Here is an 18,776-nt window from a genome sequence, read left to right on the forward strand (position 1 = left end):
CAGATGTGAAATTCACTGATGTTTCATAAAGAGTTTATAAACCAGCCTCAACATCATTCATGACCATAAAAACATCTGATGTGGATGAAAGAATAAACAGAAAGGAAAAAAGGCAAACAGGACTGCATCCCATAATGCATTGCATCCACAGCTTTAGCTGCATAGAGTGCATAAAAAACATGGCGTCTACATTTCACTGACATCAGTGTGAAGATGATACGCAAACAGGTAACCACAGTAACTTTACTCAGTCTGGAGTGGTGAAAGGAACTAACTAGTAATAAGTAATTAACTAGTTACTGTTTGTTAAATGAGACGGTATGTCTGGCTGAGAGGTACAGGTGTAGCTGTGAATGTTTCTGTAACACTTACCTGAACTGCTGACCTCTGAACTCTCAGTGCAAACACCACAATCACAACGCTCCCTTTCACCGTCTTTAAACGTCTAAATGGGATATCGTGTATTTTATGGCTGTCACAGTGAACGGGAAGGAGCGCACACTTACACGGAGCTCCGAAGTACCGCAGCGTGACCTCGGACGTTTTGACCTCTCCGGCCACATTTTTGGCCATGCACTGGTACACTCCCTGATCCGTCTCCCTGGTGTTCTGGATCATCAGCGTCCCGTCCTCCAGCAGGTTCAGACGGCTGTCGTCGCGCATGTTTAGCGCGTTGCTACGAGGAAGACGCACCGATAAAAACCAGAGCTCGTAAATGCGTGCGATGCGTTTCGATGTTAACCCACCCACCCGTCCTTGGTTCTGAATATTTAGTCTTACTTGTTCCTGAGCCAGATAATCTGTGGTTTAGGGTTGCCTTCGGCTCTACAGGTGAAGTAGACGGTGTTTCCTGATGTAACGTCCACATCGTGAGGCTCCGACGTGATCCTGGGAACCTCTGCAGGAGAAGATCAGACAGGAAACAGATGTAATGTATAAGCAAACACACAGCATCACACGTCTATTCATATGTATTTCTTAGACTACTGAGTCCAGCTTCCACTGAATCTGTCTCGTCTCAATAATATCAGGGCTAAAATCCAGAGGGAGGTCAGACAGGGGCGATTCAAACTTCATGAGGCTTTTTGTTCAAAGACCATCATCATTCTGACCCACAGAGTGGAGAGCGATTCGTTCAGCAGCTGCACATGGAGACCAGTGAAGGAGTCCCCCAGGGTTCAATATTAGGGCCTCATTCATTCCTGTTTTTTGGTTGGTAGGAGACTTTGTGCTGATTTTGAGGCACAAACAGAGACAAAGCTCCCAAACACAGGCAGGATGAAATATGATCATAACTTCCAGATCTGAAAAGTGAACCCAGATTCCTTAAAGCTGCACTTTATTTACAGACCACCAGGGGGCGCCCTCGTGGTTACAGGTATGCTGGATTTGGGGATTCATTTTGTTAATTTTGGTCATTATTTGAGTCAGAAAGGAGACTATTTTGGAAACCCTCCTCCACACGCTTCACACAGCCCTGCTGTTTATCTCCATCCACAGCAGGCGAGCGTGGCACACCAGAATCAGCCCGTGTGAGGAGATGGCACGTCACCTCCAGCGGGGCGACTGTTTTGTTTTGACAGTTCCTCCACCCACCGTGCAGGGTTTCGCTCGGTCAACGGGGGGAGGGAGGTGTGGAAAGGCTTCCACCACATTTTCAGGCAGACATTCCAGACGGGGCCACGCCGAGCAGGCCCGGGCACGTTTGGCGGCCATCAAATTAGCTGCTGAGGTTTAAATGTGGCGGTAGACACAAGCAGCTGCCAGCCGCCTCAGCCTGCAGCGTGCAGCGATGGCCGCAGGAAACGCAGAACTGAGATGGCGGGATTTACAGCTGCTCATAAAACCGGGTGAACATCAGGACACAGACGAGCGAGGAAGGTGCAGAGAAGTGAAAAGCAGTTCAGCCTGAGCCGAAGCCTCTCTGTGACAGAGCTGAACAGATTTTCTTCTTCTCTTTTGTTTTTACGGCACTGAGCTGCACAGAAATGAAACTTTACAGAGTTCAGTTGTTAACTGATGACACAACTTTTAATAAAATCTGAATTTGTGTATCCACTGATAAGAAAAACACGCAAAATATTCACATGACGGTTTCACACCAGACTAAACACTTTTCAAACTAAAGTGTCTCACAATGAGGACAAAGGCCTCCTGTGGGCCTCCATCCCCACACACACACACACACACACACACACACACACACACACACACACACACACACACACACACAGACACACACACACACGCGCACACACACACGCGCACACACACACGTGCACACACACACACACGTGCACACACACACGTGCACACACACACACACACACAGCTATCAGCCAGCCCATCTCAGCAGCTGCTGGTGGTCTGACGCAGAGCCCACAGACACGTTCAGCTCCCTTCGCCCTCAGACTGTTTGTGGTGTGTGAAGAATGGAAGTGGGGGCTGCAGACACAAAGAGAGGATACACCTGTGTGTGTCTCAGCTTACCTGCTGTCAGCAGGGAGGGGGGTGGGGGCTGTCTGAGCTAATCTTTGGCTTTAAATAAGTGGATGTGTGTAACGCATGAAGTCACGACGTGCTTCCTGTTAGGCTTGAAGCTTTCTGCTGAGTGCTTCCTTTGGCCGCAGAGATGAGAGGAGACGTTCAGGTGGCAGAAACTGAAACCAGGAATGAAAGCTGCACGTCCAGCTGCTGCTAAAACACTGCAATTTCTCCCTTTATAGCCACTCGATGGGGGGAGACTGTTTCTATGACTCATTATTAGGGGTGTGGCCTCTGTCTGACAGGTGGACCATTTAAGACGTGTAAAACTGAACACACGGCTGACTCTGTCATCAATGTCAGAAAAGCTACGCTCTGTGATGTTCTCAGTACCGCAGTTGAGCTCCTCGGCGGTGAGCGTAGCCACCGATCTGCCCTGCAGGCGGCTCGGGTAGTCGCAGGTGGCGGCAGCCTGAGCGTTGCCCGACTCGGCGTACTGCTTCAGCAGGTCGGCCAGCCACAGCAGCTCGCAGTCACAGTTTAAGGAGTTGGAATCCAGTCGCCTGCACACACAGAAACACAGAGACAAGTGGGCGTGGACAGACGCCTGCGGTCTGGATGAGCAGTAAACCCTCTCTCACACTGGACACGCCCCCATCCTGACGTGAACGCTGTAACTGGCAGGTTTTACAGGGACGAGGCTCTCGGATATTTATTTGAATCTAGAACTTCACAAATGACTGAGGCTCATTTATAAGTAATAAAGGAAACCTGGTTATTGTTGTGGACTGCCTGATGGATGCCCCTCCTCCACCTGCTCATATATAGCTCTGTATTTTTATTTGCTCTACCTCAGCATCATGATTACTGAGCCACAAACTCCTCCGCTCATGTCTGAGCCAGCTGCAGTACCTCTACCATCCAGCAGGGGCTCCAGGAGTGAGTCAGTCCCCATAGACTCCCATGTTAAGCTGCTTAAATTGTAATAAGGCTTAAAGTTTGCAAAACTGGGGGCGTGGCCTCTTTGACTGGTGACACAGGTGGCAGCAGCAGCTCGCTGTCTGCTAACACGACCTCTGAACCGTGTTTGTGCTGTTGGAGCATTTTAATGACGTGATGTGACCAATAACATCGCTGCTGTACTAACAGACCTGAGCTCCAGTTTCACTGTTTGGACACAGATACGTGTCTGTTTGCATCATCTGGTCACCTCTGGCACCACAAAAGCAACATGGCGGCAGCGTTGTAAACGGCGTGCGGCACAACGTGACGTCTGGAATCAAAGAGCTGCAGCCTGTTTGGTAACTAAACCAAACAGGAAGTCTCTGTTTGGTAATCAGAGTCCTCTGAGACACACAAACATGCTGTGATGACATAATTATTACCCAGGAAAATATGTAGAGCAGTAGGCGGGGCTGTGCGACCATGTAAGCATGTCTGTTCCTAATGACATCATATAGATCCTGTGGCTCAGGAGGATTCACAGAAACGTGTTTATTATGAACACTTATTCATGAGCCGGAGATCCTCGTGTTTGTGCGCTTTTCCACTTACAGTCGCTTCATGGCCTGAAGATGAGAGAAGGTTCCCGGCACCAGCTGGGTGATCCTGTTGTTGTGCAGAAACCTGAGAGAAGCAGAAACAACATCACAGTCGACCCGAAACTCAGACAAGCAGGAATCTGTCGTTTCAGTGAGGAAACACTCTGAGCGATCACATAGTCCCAAAATCTATCTGCTCGACTAATAACAGCGGACATATTTCCCTTTAATAGCATCTTTTTCCATTTCCAAACGGGAGAAGAAATATGATCGTTTTCCCAGATGATGACTCGCGCTGGCTAAAACGCAGGCATGAAAACATTTTCCTGTTTACACGAGTCTCGGGCCAAACACATTTCCCCCGAATTTTGGCTTTTTAATAACATGAAATGACGGTAATCTTCCATCCCGCCCTCAGGAACGCCATCCACAGATACGCGCTCTCTCTCTATCACGATGCTTTGACCGCAGAGAAATTTCCCAACCGTGACCGGAGTGTGCACCTGGGAATTCCATCCTCAGGTTTTTTCCCCGTGCAGCAGGTGTCCTTCCTCTCCTTTAACCCTCGGGAGACTGGGAGGAGTGGAAACCCTGCTGGCTCGTAAAGAGTGAAAGAGATCAGGACTGGGACACCTGCTGCTGATCAACCGTCACGCCTGAAAGTCGGCACACGTCGTTAACTTAAAGGATGTGCTTACAGTGTGCGCAGCACAGGCGGTGCACTGCTGCAGGATAGTTAAACTGGGATATATCCCATAATACTGATGGTCAAAGCTGGTAAGGGAAAAATAATCTTATTGGATTTGTCTCAAAACTGCTGGAAAAATACTGAAAGCCAAAGTCGAGGTCCTGCAACTGTGCGGGGGGGACTCAGCACACACCCCTGCACACCCTGCAGCGCACACATGCAGGGAGCAACAATGCTACCAACCCTGCACGACGTCCTGCAGCCATTCCTCAGAAACCGTGCTGCAGTCTCTGACATCAGCTCAGTGAAATGTCTGAGCGCTCTTCCAGTCCACATTCCTTCAGCTGAAGGATGTTCGAGCGCTTCCTGGCATGTACCGTCTGCTTCAAATTCAGATCTGGGCTCCGCGAGCTTCTCCGTTCTTTCTTTCCGAGCCATTCCTTCCATTCTCCGCCAAGTACATCATGCTAGTTATTGCTTTCTGGTTTCTATCAACTGTCACAGTAAATCCAGTTGCACCGGTGGCTCTATTATTCCACAGATCTTAAAATTACCGTTCGGAAAAGCTTTTGGTGAACGCTCAGACGGGACGAACTTACAGTCGCTCCAGCTTTGGTAGATGAGTGAAGGACTCTGGTTCCAAAGACTCGATGTTGTTGAAGTGCAGGTACCTGCAGAAAAGAGCAGAATGTAGACAAAGCAGAGTAAAACTGGATTATGTGATCTTATTGTCCTGATGAGCTTCACCGGCTCTTATCTTAAAGCTACAGGGCCAGATTTACTTCACGCAGGCTGCAACCACGAAGATGCTACAGAGGGAGAGCAAAGGTTTGGGCTGATCTATGAAGAAGACACAGTCGAGCAGGTCTGATGAGGTCACACAAACACAGCGAGGGCAGCGTTAACTCGTCTCTGCCTCTTTGGAAACCGGCGCCTGTTAGGATCATGGAGGTAGCTCCATGAATCCATGTTTTTATTATCAGGGCAAACTGATGGAGACTGTTGGGGTCGCTGAGGCTGGGCAGCAGGCAGCCATCCTGCAGGACGTGCAGAAGAACAACACTGAGCATTACTGTCAGACCCACGTGTGTTAATAAAGTTACTGCGGTACGTGCATGAGCGTGCACGCTGTCATTGTTCTCTCCGTGCTGCATGAGGCTGCAGGGATTTATAAAAGTCAGAGGAAGGAATCTGACTCACAGCCAACTGTGGCCAACAAACAGACTGAAAAATCACAGATTACGGTCAGCGCAGCACGCCGTGACGCTGCGATGGTGCAACATGCAGCCTGATGGAAACCTTCACGAGGCTTTGTGTGGTTTAAATACTCTCCTCTTTTAAATCAAGTGGAACGAGGAAATAACTGTACCCAGACCTTTCTGCAACAAACGCCACCGACGCTCGTTAGTAAATCACAGAAGTACTTTTTAAAGCTGAAGCAGTCTTTAGTAAATCTGGCCCTTTGTCTACAGCAGGGTGTCCAACTCCAGGCCTCGAGGGCCGGGGTCCTGCAGGTTTTACATCTCACCCTGGGTCAGCCTGAGTCACATGATCAGTTCATTACCAGGCCTCTGGAGAGGAGGTCATTTAGCCATTTAACTCAGCTGTGTTTGATCGTGGACACGTCTAAAACCTGCAGGACCCCGGCCCTCGAGGCCTGGAGTTGGACACCGCTTTGTCTACACAGTGTGAATCTCTATCATTGGTTCTGAGTGAAAAGCAGGGGCGCCGATCGTTTACTGGAAAGCAAACAGAATGAAGCTCATATACAAGTTCAGGGTAAACAAACCCAACAGCTGTGAGGTTCAGCCGGGCGTCTCATTCAGAGAGAGAAAGCGAGGGTCAGAGCAGCAGAGCAGACACAAGGACAGGCTGTTACAGACGTCATGTACACCACACCTCTGAGTTTAGAACAGAAACACCTGCAGACAGCCGTCAGCTGATTTCAGAAGGAGCGCGCCGATCATAGCGTCACGCTTTCAGAACCATCCCAGTGTGGCTGCTACGGGAACCAAACAAACGTGTGTGCGGGGAACCTGGAAATATTTAACTCGGTGAAACGTTTCCTCAAACGTGTCGCGAAAGCCTGTCAGCTCTGCCGAAGCCTCCGACACTCAGACATGGAGGAGGAGTTTACTGTCGCTGTCTGAGGCGCCACTCATTTCACTTTTATACAAAGAACAAAAAGCAGAGCGAGGAGAAACTCAAACACAGGTAAGTGCTGAAAGTAGGTTATCACTGCTGATTCAAGCTTTCGTTGTACTGAAGGAAGGAAGCAGCGGTGGTCCGAGTCACCTGCGGCGTCCCTGATGTCCCAGCGTTGGTTTGTGGATCATCATAATTCATGTTTGTCGAGGTTTCAAGTGCACAATCACACTGCTGTGATGTCATAGTTTTGCAACTGTCCACTCAGCAAAAATTTTTTAAAAATGGGGCGCTGAGGGTCCGAGTCTGGGTCAGTGTCCAGGTCGGGGTCCGGGTTGGAAGTTCGGGGGGTGGTGGGTGATGATGCTATGACATCACTACAGTGTGATATCTAACATTACGATGATGATCCAGGAACCCTCGCGTACACGGGGACATCAGTAACCCTCTGTCTGAGCACGCTCAGTTACAGCGGTGACATAAAACGGTGAGTTACCGATGATGTTCTGGACGTTTTAAAATGTTTCATTTTTCTAGATTTGACTGAAAAACCGTCACCGATACGTGAATCGCATCACGTCTGCCGACGGGCTGATGTCATCGGTGATCAGCTGATAACTCCAAGCATGAATCCGCGGCTCTGTGGGCTGTGACGCGTTCAGCCCTGAGGTTTCTTTGCTCCGGTGTCGTCACAGGTCCGATTCCCTGACAAACCGCAGGCACGCTGATAAACTCGAACAGCTCGCGCTGTTGGGTCACTCTTCTGGCTTTGGCATGTGTCGCCCGATGATGCAGGACCATTAAAACTCAAAGCCCACATATACGCTGCAGTGAAACTCAAACCAGATGTTGGAGTGCACTCGGTGAATTGGCCATTTGTTCTCTGTTACAGCGAAGAACAGTGAGTCACAGACTCCTCACAGATTACAGAGCCTGACTTTCTCAGCAAACGCAGCAGAAAGAGCAGCAGAAGCCTAACAGCAGACTATCGGCACGTTTACAACCTCGTTTACAGCCACACACACGTCTGGTTTGTCGGGCATGCAGGTTTACGGAGCTCGACGTGTTTCTGACAGGCAGGATTTGCATCACACAGATGAAACACACACGATGCAGATTTCACACAAATAAACAGCAAATTTACAGCGAATCAGAGCAGGAGCTGTTTCTGCAGCAGGACAGAAGCGAGTCAAACTTCGGCGTGCAACACGCTGCTCCACAGCAGCCGTGCTGGACGTCCCAGCAGCGCAGGTGAGTTCATGCTGCAAGCTTCACAGGAGAGAGGGAGGAGCGCAGCATCGCCGCCATCCTGACCGCACGGCATGAAGCCAGTGTTTCCCCCACTCATGTCCAGGTTTCACAGTACATGTGGTTGTTAATGCTAAGATCAGCTGATCTGAACAACGCCCACTGAGTCAGGATCTGAATTTGAGATCCGGCCTCAGTAAACCTAACGACGTTCACCCCCGAGAGCCAACGGAAGAACTTCAAAGTGACGAGTGCACGTGAAACAGGCGGAGTCCATCCTTCGTTCCTCGCTTTGTTTTAGAGGTGAGGGGGCAGCTGTGGGGGAAACACTGGTGACTCATGCAGAAAGGGTCACGGGAGGCGAGCGCAGCTGCGAGGGGGCTGCAGTCACGGCATGCACGGTGGCAGCAGAAAGGTGGATGAAGGATGGGCGTAGCACACTGTGGGGGAAACATGACTCCTGCAAAGTCTGCAGTCATGCCACGAGCACATGCTCACAGATATTACGTCACATGACGGAGGCTTTGCCAGGCTTTATGGAGTGTTTGTTTTTCAGGAAAGGGGGAGGGGGTGGAGGCATTTACAGCTGGAGAGGAGGAGGAGGAGGAGGAGGAGGAGGAGAAGGAGGAGCGGTGCTGCGAGCAGAAGGAAAAGGTGGAAGAGGAAGTAGGTCACTTACAGTTGCTCAAGAGAGACAAGCCCCTTAAATGCTTGTCTGTCAATTGATTGGATTTCATTCTTGTACAAATAGCTGGAAGGAGAGATAATCAGCATCATTAGTAACACACACACACACACACACACACACACAGAAAGGATAAACGTTTGCTGTCTGTAGAAGTATTCAGACGTGTCTCAGGGGCGGAGCCTGTCCTGCTTCACACGGACAGGTGTGGTCAGACGTTCAGCAGGTGAGTGTTTGGGGCAGAAATCATCACAGCGAACGGTTCAAACTTCAGGTTTTTACACGCCGTCCTCTCTGCGTGCACCGCCCGGCAACGCGAGCTTTCTTAAACTCTCTGAGATGTTTTATGACACGGTTGATCCTGATCCTAAACATCTACTACTGCAGAGAGGTGGGGGGCGTGGCCTGTGTGCGTGTAATGGGAACAAAATAAGAGATGAGTGTTGATGGGATGTTTAAATATGAAGGACTGACAGCATTACGACTTTTTAGCTGAAAACTGAAAAACATGAACTCATGGAGCATTTTACAGGCAGGGGAAGCAGAGCTGTGCTGGTTCTCACCACTTCCTGTCAGGTCTCCTGTTCCTGTGCTGCACGACCTTTGACATGTGCATGTTTTTTCTCCATGACACATGTGAAAGCTAATGACTGCCCGACCTTTCACCTCCCTCCTCAGTCCAACTGTGACAAGCTGTTCTTTGCACGTCCGCCTGACTCAGCTCACGGTGTCGGTCAGGCTTCACGTCACCGCTCGGCAGTGACGTCTCCCCGTGCTGCGTTCATCGGGGCAGCGAGACTTCTGTTGTTGTAGTGATCGTTTTACATGGAAATGAAGCAGAACCACAGCACAGCTACTCCCTTTAGCTCAACAGCTGAGTTTGTCACAGTAATAAAATCAGGAAGGATTTGTTCTCCCGCAGGAAAACCTTCATTCTTCACTGGAATTTACTGGAAGATTCATGGGAACGCCATCTCAGGCCATAATCACAGTGAGGACTTCGTTAGAACTCAGATCTGCTTTCTGTTCCAATCAGCACTGTTCACCCCCACACAGGGGGAGGACAGAGGGGAGGACACAGAGGGGAGGACAGAGGGGAGGACACAGAGGGGAGGACACAGAGGGGAGGACAGAGGGGAGGACACAGAGGGGAGGACACAGAGGGGAGGACACAGTATGGAGGACACAGAGGGGAGGACAGAGGGGAGGACACAGAGGAGGACAGAGGGGAGGACACAGAGGGAAGGACACAGAGGAGGACAGAGGGGAGGACACAGAGGAGGACAGAGGGGAGGACACAGAGGGAAGGACACAGAGGAGGACAGAGGGGAGGACACAGAGGAGGACAGAGGGGAGGACACAGAGGGAAGGACACAGAGGAGGACAGAGGGGAGGACACAGAGGAGGACAGAGGGGAGGACACAGAGGGGAGGACACAGAGGGGAGGACACAGTGTGGAGGACACAGTATGGAGGACACAGAGGGGAGGACACAGAGGAGGACACAGAGGAGGACAGAGGGGAGGACACAGAGGGGAGGACACAGAGGAGGACACACAGAGGAGGACAGAGGGGAGGACACAGAGGGGAGGACACAGAGGAGGACACAGAGGAGGACAGAGGGGAGGACACAGTATGGAGGACACAGAGGGGAGGACAGAGGGGAGGACACAGAGGAGGACAGAGGGGAGGACACAGAGGGAAGGACACAGAGGAGGACAGAGGGGAGGACACAGAGGGAAGGACACAGAGGAGGACAGAGGGAGGACACAGAGGAGGACAGAGGGGAGGACACAGAGGGAAGGACACAGAGGAGGACAGAGGGGAGGACACAGAGGAGGACAGAGGGAGGACACAGAGGGAAGGACACAGAGGAGGACAGAGGGGAGGGACACAGAGGAGGACAGAGGGGAGGACACAGAGGGAGGACACAGAGGGAGGACACAGTGTGGAGGACACAGTATGGAGGACACAGAGGGGAGGACACAGAGGAGGACACAGAGGAGGACAGAGGGGAGGACACAGAGGGAAGGACACAGAGGAGGACAGAGGGGAGGACACAGAGGGAAGGACACAGAGGAGGACAGAGGGGAGGACACAGAGGAGGACAGAGGGGAGGACACAGAGGGAAGGACACAGAGGAGGACAGAGGGGAGGACACAGAGGAGGACAGAGGGGAGGACACAGAGGGGAGGACACAGAGGGGAGGACAGAGGGGAGGACACAGAGGGGAGGACACAGAGGAGGACAGAGGGGAGGACACAGAGGGAAGGACAGAGGAGGACAGAGGGGAGGACACAGAGGAGGACAGAGGGGAGGACACAGAGGGAAGGGACACAGAGGAGGACAGAGGGGAGGACACAGAGGAGGACAGAGGGGAGGACACAGAGGAGGACAGAGGGGAGGACACAGAGGGAAGGACTCAGAGGAGGACAGAGGGGAGGACACAGAGGAGGACAGAGGGGAGGACACAGAGGGAAGGACACAGTATGGAGGACACAGAGGAGGACAGAGGGGAGGACACAGAGGGGAGGACACAGTGTGGAGGACACAGTGTGGAGGACACAGAGGGAAGGACACAGTGTGGAGGACACAGTGTGGAGGACACAGAGGAGGACACAGAGGGGAGGACACAGAGGGAAGGACACAGTATGGAGGACAGAGGGGAGGACACAGAGGGAAGGACACAGAGGAGGACAGAGGGGAGGACACAGAGGAGGACAGAGGGGAGGACACAGAGGGAAGGACACAGAGGAGGACAGAGGGGAGGACACAGAGGAGGACAGAGGGGAGGACACAGAGGGGAGGACACAGTATGGAGGACCAGTAACCTGTCAGGCTCCAGCTGTCCGCCTGCTCCTCCATCACAGATTCACGGTCGTGGTTACGCTAACAGCTAATGACTCTGAGCATGTGTTACATCACTGTGTAACGACCGCTGGCAGTGCGGCGGCGGTTGGAGAGTGTGCGGTTGCCTCGTCAGTTTAATAGCAGAATATGACTGTGGGAAGATTGAGGTCCCACCCTGCCCCCCCCCCCCACCCCCACCCCACATTCTCTGCACTCAGCTTTCCTGCCATGTCCTCTGCTGCACGAAGCAGTAAAACGCCTCCGAAGCACTAACGTGGACAACACACTACCTCCCCCTCCAAGCACCTCGCTACCTACTGACACAGCCACCTGTCGAGGTACGCACCAACCTCTACAGTCATCATCATCATCATCATCATCAGCGTGAGCTCCTCTATGAAAGCACAGGTTTTGGCAGTTTGCAGGTCTTGCTGTGTTAACACACAATCCTCTCAGGAGTGGACGTCCCATAAAAATTCACCCTGAGGACAGACCTCAGACTCCACAGGTTAGAAGGTTAAAGGTCAAAGTTCATGGCTTGTTTGGACGAGCTGCAGGAGAAAGCCTCGTCTCTCTAAAAGAACAAGGCAGCACAGCATAGGGTTGCACAACGTGAAGAAGAGCGGACCAAAGCTCGCCCAGACCAACCAATCACTGCAGGTTACTGCAGCTGATTCAGGAGCTACAAGCTGCTGAATCAGGACTGGACTCCAAGGGTTCTCCAAGGGTTCTCCAAGGGTTCTCCACATATATGTAATAAAGAAAGCAACATGAAGCACTAAAGACAGAGCTTACATGAAGGAGCTGAAAAAGGACTATAGAGGAGTGCTGGGGGGAGGTGCTGTACTGAGGTGGTAAGGAAGTGAAGAGGTGAGACGAGTGTGTGTGTGTGTGTGTGTGGGGGGGGGGGGGATCTTCAAAGGGCTGGGTCAGTGCTTCACCTCCACTGTGCTTTAAAGTGAGCGAGGCTCTGTAATCAAAGCAGCTGAGGATTTCATTACAACATGAAAGTGTGTGTGTGTGTGTGTGTGTGTGTGTGTGTGTGTGTGTGTGGGTGGGGTATGTATTTCAGGAATGTGTATGTTTGCTCTCTGGCGTACTGAATAGAAACGGCTGGGGGGGGGGGGGGCAGGCACATCAGGGACGTTTGGTTTCTACATGTTTCAGGTCACTTGGGCTCCATCATGTCCATGATTACAGAGCGGTCAGCGGGGGCTGATCTGGGATCAGGGCAGGGGAACTAAAGATGGCGTTACGTTTCCGATATCTGGCGCTGACAGTTTGTCCTGCGAATCTCAGCTGCGAGCACAGCTCAGGCCGCGGGACGATTGCGCGGGTGACTCACAAAGCCAAGCCCGAGGCTTCACACGCCTGCTGTTCTCCGCCGTGCCTGCAGGTCACCACGTCCAGACACATAAGTACAGAGGATCAGACAAAAGGAGGCCTTTCATGCGCACAATTTCCGCAACGCAACCTCAGCCGTCCTCAGCTTCTGAAGCGCCCGGCGAGGCTTGTTCTAGCACGAGTGCCTTTCTGCTGACTGAGCGAAAAGCTTCTGTGAACAGTCTGACACAGCAAACACAGGAAGTGACGGCTGAACTCACAGATATTTGAGGTTTTCCAGGTCTTCGAACGCCCCCCTGGGGATCCTCCGTATGTGATTGTTGTTGAGAAGGCTGAGAGAGAAAGAAACACACACAGATCATTTTCTGCTTCAGTCTCAGTGCTTGTACTGTGTTAGCTCAGCAAAGAGCCGCAGCGGGTCAGAGGTACAAAGTGAGCTCAGGTGAGACGTTAAATTCCTCGAGCCGACCTGCACGTGTGTGAAAGCAGCAGAACGAGGCATGACTGTCAGCATGAACCTTTCAGCTTCGTCCTCACGCTGAGCTTGTGCAGCTCGGTTCGGAGAACACTTACAGGGTGTTGAGGTTCTTTAGTCGCCTGAAGGAACCCGGCTGTAAATCCTTGATTTTGTTGAACCTCAGGTCTCTGAAAATAGAAGAAAGCACGTTCATAATCAGGAACACGAGCCGAGCGTGACATTCATTTATCCATTTACACCAGTTTGGTCTGAGAGATTTCTATTAAAAAGACAAGAATATCAAGGCCAGACTGGACTTTACTGTAAAACATCTCAAAAGACAGCACGTTTTGCACAGGGCTGTTTTTGTTTTGTTTTTTTGCACTTTATGGAGTCCTGTGTTGACTGTCTCTCATATGTAGCACCACGGTCTCGCTTCACTGTAACACTGCACATGCCTGGAATGACAATAGAGTCACTTGACTTGAGTTCAGACAGATGTGATGTCCACGAGTTCAAGACTTCAGGCTGTCAGTGCCAGCAAAGGGTTTTTAACCAAGTATTACACTTGAATATTTTTACTTATTTAAGTTGTCAGATTACTTTTGAGCCCCTGACATGAAGGAACTGTGAAACATGTTTTAGTTCCTCACATTTGTAAACAATCTTTTTGAATTAAAGCTGAACGTTTGCACTTTAACAGCATCTGAGCCGTTTCATTCAAATTCACTGAGATCGTGTACAGAACCAAGTCTGTCCAAGTATTTATGGACCTGAGTGTAAATGTCTGTTAATTCATGTGTATACCATTAAACGTCTCAACAATACAAATGAAACTGATCCAGAAATTACATAATATCACTTATTTTATTTATTTGTATGTCATTTATTTTTCTTTTTACAATTTATTTTTATGCATCTGTGTAAAAAAAGTTAATAAATACAGAAACAAATAAAATGGAAAAAATTATTTCCTTCTGTTTGTCTGCATGGACTTTATTCATTCATTTATTTCACTGAATAAATAACAATGCACTGACATGAATAAAAATCAATAATAATAGAAATAACGTGACCTTTACCTTTGTTTTAATTACTGCTTTTAATAATCAGCTTTGCCAAATGACGATCAGAGAAAATGCACGCGAAAAATCAATCAATCAATAAAAAGCTAAATAAATGAGCAGCACCTCTATGAAGGCTCAAAATCAGTGAATGTATTAATGCAAAGCTGTGCTGCATTAATAAAGCACTGTGAGAGAGCAGGATGTAAGTCCTGGATAAAACCTCAACAGTGACCATAAAGTCCGCACGCTCTCATCCTGAAGCACGTCTGGGCGTCTTACTCATCTGGCAGGAATGCTTTTATCGAGCTTTAATCACGAGGGTCGATTTAAAGCACATTAGGCCCAAAGATAACGAGCAGAAAGCTCCACACTAATCAGCCTTAATAAGAGCGAGCGTGCCGTCGGTGCGACGAGCTGAAAACACGCCGATCCTTCAGCTTGGTGAAATCTGAACGTTGTGTTTTTGGCTCTGAGACATCTGAGCCGTGATGTTCTTTCAGCGCCACACAGACACGAGCGTCAGGACGGATCCATGAGGCAGAATCGTCACTGAGCTGCGAGTCGAGACAGGAAAACATCAACACTCCTCCTCCCCCGGCAGAGCTCCCAGCATTCTTCGTATCCGCCGACCTGGCAGAGGAAGTCATCTGGGTCACTCAGACCCAAACTGCCAGACATCCGGGTGCTGAGAGCCCGACAGCCCCTTCAGTCCAACTCTAAAGACTAACTCCACCCCCCTTCATGTTTTGTTCACACGGCTGCGTTTTAATGATTTTCTCCAGCATGTTTGAGCCTCGTAACTTCACAAGTACAACAGATATCTACATTAAACTCAGGGCTAAAAAACACAGACAACATCACTACCAGATCCACAGTGTCACCACAGGATCAGGCCGAGTGGGCTCAATCACTCGGGAGGAGCTTAAACCTGACGTTTGATCCATTCCACTGGAGAAATCTACACAGGGTGCATTCTGGGTAAACTGAAGGCTCCTGTCAGCATTCCCGTTCTCAAATTCCAATGCCAATATTTAAAGGACCGGCTCCAGAGTGCTGGGACTGGGCAGGTCGTGGGACTTCCTGTCTGGTCTCTGACTTTGTGTATCTTTGCAGAAGCTTCACCTGTTTAACTGAACTACACCTGGCTGTTTGCAGCATCCTCCACCTGTGCTGTTTAATGAGGGCTTAACGCTGCTTTACATCCTACCAGGGCAAAAATGAGGAAATATATCACGTCTAATAATCCCAGAAATTATTCAGTTCTTTTATAGTTAATGTCTGAATATTAGCCAATCACGCCTAGTCTAATCAAACACCTGCTGATGTTGTGCTGTGACGAATGTGAGAGTAAATGTAATGGAGACATGAGGACAAACCAAAAGTTTGCTCTGCAGTTCAAAGACAGAGCCGTGAGGGTCCACGAGGGAAAGAGCAGGTATGGTACCACAGCGCGCTCTGTCCAGACACGCCGAGGCCGTCATGCCTACACCGCCTCCGGCTGTGAGGACGAGGAGGAGGGGGAGCTACGTGCCGGATCAGGCAGCTCTCCTTATAATGAACTTCTGTCAGGAGGTCTGAAAAGCCCGTATCGTACATGCGATGCCGCCCTCAGAGCTGCCGACGGCTGTGAGGTCGTTAACTGGACCGGATTTAACGCGTCCTGCTCGGTGGCCGTGTTATTCTGGCTCAGTGTGAGTGTGTGTCGCTTTCATGGCTGGTATGACTGCGGCTCTTTGTGGGGAAGGCTAAATAAGGTCAGCAGAGCTTTGTCTGTGGCAGCGGGGTGTGTTTAAAGCATCAGCTGTCGAGGCTCAGCTGACCAGAATGTCCTGGAAGGACGGGAGGAGATGAAATCGGCCCCGAGGGCCAGACGAGCGCTCCGAGGCAGCGGGACTGAAAGCTGGCTGTCCTACAGCTGGACCGGATCGTGTGTTTGTGTCAGAGCTCGTTCTGTTAATGAAACCCTTGTGAGCGCCAAAGCCTGACGCTGCCCATCCATCATAACCACAAACATGTCTAATCCACGCTCGCAGAGAGGAGGCAGCTTTGTGACGTGCACGTCGACGCTGCTTCTGCAAGCACGAAAGCAAAAAACCCTCAATTGTCTCAACACAATCAAACAGGATGTAATAACTCGCCGGAGGAGCACGGCGGTCTCTGGAGCCGCTCGATAGTTTAGAAAGAGGAGAAACCAGAGAAAAGCAGGGGAGGCGAGTGAGTCAGTCCACAAAGGGGGAAATTACAGTGTGGAGCACGCTCAGTAAACAGTGTTTGTAGACGTGCACGTCCACCCAGCGCTGCAGGCCGGCCCGAAATCCACACGCAGCATTTTAATGCTATTTGTGGCAGGGCTGATTTAATGAGTCAGATAACAGCCATTACAGTCCCGCGCCTCGAGGAACCGGCAGACAGCAAGGCTAACTCCCACACAACAGCAAGCCTGAGAACGGCTTCCCAGGTCACAGATGAAGGGAAGCGAACAACAATGGGAGCAAAGGCAGGGAGGCGTGGAAAAAGATCGGCATTTCCCACACAGAGGCTCACTCAGACACTCAGGTGCACAAAGACAAGTGCAGGAGGCAAATCCTGATCTCATCCACTGCTGAACTTCTAAGTTTGCTCCGTCAATCGACCTGAAACATTCAAACAGATCCATGTATGCTACACTGCACACAGTCTGTTCCCTCACATCACACCAGACTCAACTCTGAGGGAACGACTAAACGAGCAGATCAACAGGAACGAGGCAGAAACACCGACCGACAGACTCGGCCAATCACCACAGCCGACATGTTCATCCAGCCACCCGCCCGGATGCGATCACTCTGTTTGCACGCCATCACTCGCAGGTCTTTGAAGGTCGCTCCTCTGACCCTGACCATCGTCAGCTCTGCTTGGTTCAGTCTGAGCGCGCTCAGCAATCAGAGGAGATGCTGAGATGACCTCCAGCAGGTCTGCGGTGACCCTGGATGGTTGTTATGGAAACCGAGACAATTTCATGGACTAATGAAAATTTTTCTTTGACATTTCTGAACCATTTCCACGATGATGGGACTCACAGTTGTCTGCTGCAGTAACAGGAAGTCATTGTGTTTGCTGTGATGCGTTTGACATATAAACAGCCAAAGACACGCAGGGAGTGAAGCACGGTGTTCCTGCGAAGACACGAAATCAGTTCACAGCTTCACAAAGACCACGAACAGATGAGACCAGGGCCTGCAGCAGGTGGAGGTCTGGTACTGCAGCCACACAGGTGAGTAAATGTGAGCACCCGACGTTCTCGCCCGTCTGGCTGCACCATCAGCTGCAGGAGCAGAAGCCGAGCGGTGTGAACGAGGCCAACGTGGCCGGCGTCCAGATCACAAACACGAGGCAAAGCCAATTATCATGCAGGACTTGGTGGGTGCACAAACACAGACAAAACCAACCGGTCCTGTGTGAAAGTGCTTCGTCTGCCCCGCAGCTGCCCGACGCTGCTGCATGACGCTGCTGCACGCACCTGTAATCTGACCCCAGATCAGGTCACTCGAGCAACCTGCAGCTCGCCTGGCACCGACTCGCAGACTTGCTGGCTTTTCATTTTCTGCTCGCCTCTTTAAAGCTCTGACGCTGAGCTGGGAGGATTTCAGGTTTCTATGAATCTGGCGTGAGCTGGACGGCGAGCGGAGCTGGCTGCCTCCCAGCTCCTCCAGCATCTGAGGGCCACGTGTGCACCTCGCTGTGCTCGGCGAGCTCGTTCGGCTGTGCGACGCATGCCAAGCTGCCAGCGGCTGCTGGGCCTGCACGCATCACCGAGTTAAATGAGAACATGACGGCGTCCTCGCAGAGCAGGAGCTCCAAACATGGCCGTGACATTTCTCTGGAAAACATCCCGCGTGGAGACGACTATTAAGGCTGGACGGTGAGATATCGCTCGTATCTCTGTTTTGTTACCATAGCAAACATATTTTAGAGGTCGGACGGGCTCCGGCTCCCCGCAGACTCTTTCCTCTTTAAAATAAAAACGGCTCCACAAGTTAACGCTTTTTAAAGTTCAGCCTCTATGCATGCGTTACCTGTAGCAGGAGGCCACGCCCCCATGATTTTAAATACCTGAAAGAATCACTGCGGCCTTCAGACTCCAGTCACAAAAACAAGACTGTTACCTGTCACAACAGGTGAGCTGCCATGTTTGGCGTGTTGGCTTGTGTTACCGTGAAGTTTGTAGTTTTGTAGTTACAGAAAGATGTAATGTGATTACAGTTACAGCTTCCTGCAGAGAACTCAAA

The 18,776-nt window shown here is 50.7% G+C and overlaps 1 protein-coding gene across 2 annotated transcripts in view; it reads right to left on the bottom strand.

Annotated features, from left to right (window-relative positions):
* LOC116327989 (peroxidasin) overlaps nt 1-18,776 on the bottom strand; it is a 39,951-nt gene that overhangs the window by 16,980 nt on the left and 4,195 nt on the right. The window contains exons 2-9 of one of the 2 annotated variants that reach the window (XM_031749694.2): nt 13,558-13,629; nt 13,245-13,316; nt 8,786-8,857; nt 5,313-5,384; nt 4,039-4,110; nt 2,878-3,047; nt 781-898; nt 507-676 (exon numbers count right to left, since the gene is read on the bottom strand). In XM_031749694.2, coding sequence (XP_031605554.1) covers nt 507-676; nt 781-898; nt 2,878-3,047; nt 4,039-4,110; nt 5,313-5,384; nt 8,786-8,857; nt 13,245-13,316; nt 13,558-13,629 — 818 coding nt within the window. The remainder of the gene's footprint in view (nt 1-506; nt 677-780; nt 899-2,877; nt 3,048-4,038; nt 4,111-5,312; nt 5,385-8,785; nt 8,858-13,244; nt 13,317-13,557; nt 13,630-18,776) is intronic. The other variant, XM_031749695.2, reaches the window with a different exon arrangement.

Source organism: Oreochromis aureus, linkage group 19, assembly GCF_013358895.1.
Source record: "Oreochromis aureus strain Israel breed Guangdong linkage group 19, ZZ_aureus, whole genome shotgun sequence".
NCBI classification, from domain to species: Eukaryota; Metazoa; Chordata; class Actinopteri; order Cichliformes; family Cichlidae; genus Oreochromis; species Oreochromis aureus.